Genomic DNA, 5269 nt, shown 5'->3' with positions numbered 1-5269 from the left:
GTCCTGCACTGCTGTTATTTCCCTGCAGCAGGTTTAAGCCCACTCGGGGTGGATGCTCCCTCCCTCCCACTTGCACAGCATCTTCCCCAGAGCTGGAAAAGCCCGTTAAGTCCCTGCTCTTGCAGCTGGTCCTCTTGTAGCACAGCTCCTCGCACTGCAGCTGCTGGGCTCCCTGAAATTGCAGGAGATAGAGTTGTTGAACTGCAAGCACTGCAGCATCTTGCTCCATCTTGTGCTTCTCCCAGCTCTTCTCACACCTCAGTCGGGTTCAGGCACAGGATTATTCCTGGAGAGCTCCTGGGCGAGGCAGCAAGCAGCCGCTGTGCAGGCAGGACCTGCACCATGAGTTTCCTGGTGCTCAAAGGAGGCAGCATCTTCAGCCCGGGTTCTGCTGTGCTGCAATGGCATATTGCCAGGGCACCTCGCTGCAGGAGCCACCTCCTCCAGAGCCATGGAGCAGAGGCAGGATGCTCCCCTTTGTTCCTAAAACCTGACTGTATTTGGATGAAGTATCAGCAAGGTAGGGCTTGGCTTTAGCTTTCCTGCTGGCCCCACCATGCGCATCTGGACCAGTCTCCTACACCCCCAGCACCAGCACCTGGCACAGGAGCTCACAGAAAACCATGCAGACACAGCACTGCTGCTAGGCCAAGATCTGCCAGGAATCGGGTGGGGAGATCTGCATCAGCCAGGGAGAAGGACAAGCCACAAATGATGACGCTGCTTTTTGGGCTGGGAACCCCAGCAGAGTGAAACCTCCCCCAGGGTTTCAGTGAACCACCTGGCGAGTGTTGTCTCTCCAACTCGCTCACAGCATCCACTTACTCACCACAGCCTCCCAGCAGGAAGGGTGAGAACAGCCAGCTTCCCCATGGGGCACGCAGGGAACAGAGCCCTGCTTTCCCTGGACGCTCCCAGCCAGCAGCTGCGCTAAGGTGAACAGTACGTCAAGAGATTCAGGCACTTAACACATCTTTTTTTAAAAAGTTACAAATCTTTTAATACAATTAGTTATAAGTTACAGTTTCTGGGAGAACAGGCTCCAGTGTATAAGATCAGAGATAGGCTGGGAGGAGCAGGGGAAGCACTTAACAGGAACCTCTTTCCCCACAGGAAAGAAAAGAGGGACAGAAAGATTCTCACAGACATTTATTGGGGGGGAACCCAAACCCTCTAAGAGTGGTCCGGCAGATATACAAAGACATTAGTCCATGTCCCTCTGATCCCCCACCCTCCCAGATTTTTACCCCAAAGGGAAACACATATGACAAGTCCTGTTTAAGTCACATACTTAACATATCCAGGTAGACAGTTCCCAGCAACAGTCTGAAGAATCTTCTGCGGCCCAGAGTGCCAGCAGAGTTTTGTGAAGCCAAGAGACAGCCTCCTCCTGATACAGGTCCTTGAGACTACACCAGGCACGAGGGCACGGTGTCCTGCTTCATGTTTGACAAAGCAAACCAAAGGGGCTGGTCTCACATGGCAGTTAAGTCCCTTCTGTAGGGAAAGGGCACTCCACCCCACAGCAGGCTTTTGGGGGGTAGACACTGCAGTCCTCAGCACGCTGCACAAAGAGAGCGGGGCCAGCCAGCCCCAGCCCACAGAGCCAAGCAACAAGAACCAACAACACACACAGGTGCAGGAGGGGCGACAGCAGGCTCAGAGCGTCCCCCCTGCACCCGTCAGGGAAAGGCCAGCACACAGAGACAGAGCAGTCAGAGCTTGATGCAGAGATGAAGAGCCGAAATGAAGCTGCTTCCCTACAGGGGCTTTGCAGGGCTGTCCACCAGCCAGGTCCCCTCACACAGCAGACGTCTCTCCACTCAGGTCCCAGCCCGTAAGGCACCAGGGCTGGGTAGGCGACCAGCCAGTGAGATTCCATTTCCCTACCGTGCTGGGGGGGGGAAGATGGACACATGGAGAGAGGTGAAATCCAGCCAGACCAAGAGCAGAGGGGAGCTTGGTGGCAGCTGTCACTCCAGGACAGCCATGAGGAGATGCAGCTCCCGAAAGGCACTACCGTGGCGGCCGCTGAGCCCTGACTTGCTCTTGACAATGTTGCTGATGTTTTTCAGCTGCTTGTAGCACAGCTTGCATTTATGGAGCCTGCAAAAAAAAAAAAAATAATACAGCAGACACAGCATCAATCCTCAGATTCCTAAGAGATGTGCTTGTTTCTGTAGCGCCAAAGATGCAACACAAGCCCTGCAAATGGCCTGGAAGAGGATGAAATGTGAGCATGGCTCTGCAGGAACACCATGTATTTAGCTCACGCCCTGATGATGCAGGAGAATGGCATCCATATAAGAGCTCTTTCACTCCTCTCTTCCCCTTTGGCAGTAAAGTCCAGGGAGGAAGGAGGTGCTGTTTTCAGAGGGCCAATTCTCAGAGCACAGCTATTCCGTGAATAAACTGGAAATCCGGGGCCCAGCTGACAACTCACGTGTCTTGTGAGGTAGAAGGTGAAGCCACAGGTTGGTTTTACTCCCGACATACTCACACTTTATTTAGGTATGACTCAATACAGTAACAGAGGGAAAAGCAGTCCTTGGTTTTTTTCTCAGAGCAGGAGGGTTTGGTGTTTTTGCAGACAAAAGGGAAGGCATGCCCAGTCTAGTATCAAAGTTTCATTGGCGAGGAGCAAAGCTCACCCAAAAGAAAGGTGGGTTCAAAAAGGGAGCACAGCAAGTGGAGGTTAGTGCCTCACCTCTCCTCTCTGGTGATGTCCACTCCGACAGAAGGTGGTGCAGTGAGGATGTCTGTGATCAGTGGCAGGAATCTCTGAAGAATGAGTTTCAGGGAGGTGCAGCCAGTCTGCACGTAACTGAAAAACAAACAGGCCCCACTTGAATTTCATTCCTGTCCTCCCAGCACGCAGCCCTCACTCTCATCCAGTCACTGGGGTAGCCTACTCAAATGAGCCCTGCCCCACCGCTGTAATCTGGTAAGGAGAGCAATGGCCAAGCACCAACACATCTTGGTTTGAGTCAAGACTGACAAAGCCAGCCCTTTCCAAAGGTCCTGGCATACACCCCTGCTATGCGGGACCTTTCTGCTCAAGAGCAGAGATGTCCTGCCATGGGAACTTGACAGGAGCCTCTCTCTTGGCAGAAAGGAAGAGCCCCTTGACAAGGCTGCATTTTTTTTTGCCACCTTATGATGAGGTTCAAAGTAATCTTCCAAGTGACCCCAAGGCTGTTGCAGAACTTCATTCCCCTTGTCCCAAGCCAACAGGTGCATTCACACCAGTGTGCAGAGCCCACTTGTTTCATATCGATTTGACCCCTCCTGGCTGTCAGAGCTGCCTTCAACACACCCACCGCCAAATCCCAATACCCTGCTCTTCCTGTCCATGCATACTTCCCATACCTTTGCCCACATACACTTGGCAACTCCATTGCTCTTTTTCAGGTGTTGCGTTGGCATTATACTGCATCTGCTGTGATTTTTCAGGATTTCCTTTCAGCTAGAAAATACCCAGTGGAGCTCTCCTATGTATATCTATACCCTGTCCCCCCAAGCACACCATGTTCTCGGGGCCTCACCTTTCATATTTACTTTGGAGTAGTTTTTCTATCTGTGGCAGGATTATAGTACACAAGTCCAGCTTCCAGAGAGACCTGAAAAGAAAAGGACACATTCTGAGACCGGAGACTGAGGCTCTACACGGCTGAGCTGACACAAATGCTTTCTGCCAAAAGACCCCAGCCAGTGGCACTCAAGTTTACTGAGCAAGTCACCGACTCCCCCTTGTGATAGAAAGTGGCAGGCCCTGACATATAAAGCCTCAAGACTGATTTTCCTTGCAAGTCATCATTTGCCTACCGAAAAGGCCCCACACAACTCCAGCAGTTACTGGCACTGCAGACGAAGATCTGGCTACAAGCACACGCATTTCCTGCTGCCATCGCCCACTGGACGCAAGGTGGGTCCAATGCAGCGCTCCCGCTCCCAGTGCCCAGCCGATGGCTCTCAAGTATCCCAGGGCTGCCCCAACCCAGGACTCACGCTTTTTGGTTGACAATATTCAAGAGGTCCACAACAACAGACAGATCGTTGATCGCACACTGCAGAATCGACAGAGTTCTGAGAGAGAACAGGAAGAAAAAGCCATCTATTGCAAAGCTCAAACTGGCTAGGCTAATGCAGTTACGTACCAAGTGCCACTTTTCAAAAACAAGGTAGAGGAAACGTGGAGTTGGCTAGGGAAGAGAAGATAACTGTTGCATGAGAAAGTTTTCTCCAAGTTTCTTTGTGACCATCAAACCGCAGGTGGGACACAGCAGCACTCTGCGGTGCACTCCCAGAGACAAAAGCCGAGAGACCCTGCCTTTTGTGCAAGAGGCAGAATCAGCCCCAGACAAGCCAAAAATAGCTGCTCAGGTGCTCCCCTCATGAACCCCAGGTATCTCCAACCCTTGCCTTGATGTCACTGGTGCTCCATACAGCCCGCACTGTGTCCAGATTCTTGTGACGGCTGGTGAGGCACCATACACATAGTCTCATGGCCTTTCCTGATCTGGGACATGGCTTCCTCATCCACAAGCTCAGTCTGGCTTTGGTTTTTCACAGCCTGAAAGTACAGACACCAATGGAACAGCAGTAACAGAGCAGGATGGCACAGAAGGGCAGGAGCTTTCTCCGGCCTAGGCAAGAGCTGAGTGCCAGTAAATACTGGCTTCCTTGCAGATTGTTTTAAAAAACATTTTGAAATGGAAATGCTTAATTTGCTCTGATTTCAGTTACTTCTCTTCTGCCTTTTCTACTACATCAATCACAAACATGTTTGAAGCTTTGGAGAAATTCAAAATTAAGACAAGGTGAATCAAAATAAGTTTTCAAAAACCAGTGTGTTTTGATGAAGGAACATTTTCACATAAACTCTATTTTTTATGTGAAACATTCATCTGAAATTGGAACTTTTCATTACAAAGCATAGTTCTTACACAATTTATTAGACTCGCAATTTGATTCTTGCCCAAGCCATGCTGGAACCACTACTTCCTTTGCTCACAGAGTTTAGGATCATCAGGATGCCCTGGTCCTTCTCCCTTCTCGGGACAGGGAATATCCTCCCCAAGACAGGTCAAGAGGCCTCTGAGACACAAAAGGCAAAGACTCCTATGAAATAATTATAGACAGGTAATGGCGGACACCAATTTCCTAAATTAATTGCTGTCCGGCATATGGAATTAATCAGAGTCTCAGTCTCATCCCTTGCTCTCTGCTTTGATAACACACTCTTCACAAGCCTGGATCAACACTTGTA

At 50.6% G+C, this 5269-nt stretch overlaps 1 protein-coding gene across 1 annotated transcript in view; it reads right to left on the bottom strand.

The window, feature by feature from the left end:
- Window positions 1-972: 972 nt before the first annotated feature.
- The window catches only part of KATNB1 (katanin regulatory subunit B1), an 18125-nt gene continuing 13828 nt past the window's right edge, over window positions 973-5269 (bottom strand). Inside the window, 7 exon segments of the mRNA XM_055726462.1 lie at window positions 973-2106; window positions 2708-2824; window positions 3546-3620; window positions 4009-4064; window positions 4066-4086; window positions 4423-4485; window positions 4487-4573. Coding sequence (XP_055582437.1) covers window positions 1974-2106; window positions 2708-2824; window positions 3546-3620; window positions 4009-4064; window positions 4066-4086; window positions 4423-4485; window positions 4487-4573 — 552 coding nt within the window. The 3' untranslated portion in view covers window positions 973-1973.

Source organism: Falco cherrug, chromosome 14, assembly GCF_023634085.1.
Source record: "Falco cherrug isolate bFalChe1 chromosome 14, bFalChe1.pri, whole genome shotgun sequence".
NCBI classification, from domain to species: Eukaryota; Metazoa; Chordata; class Aves; order Falconiformes; family Falconidae; genus Falco; species Falco cherrug.
Note: the sequence above shows the minus strand (reverse complement) of the source record. Positions and strands in the feature narration are given on the sequence as shown.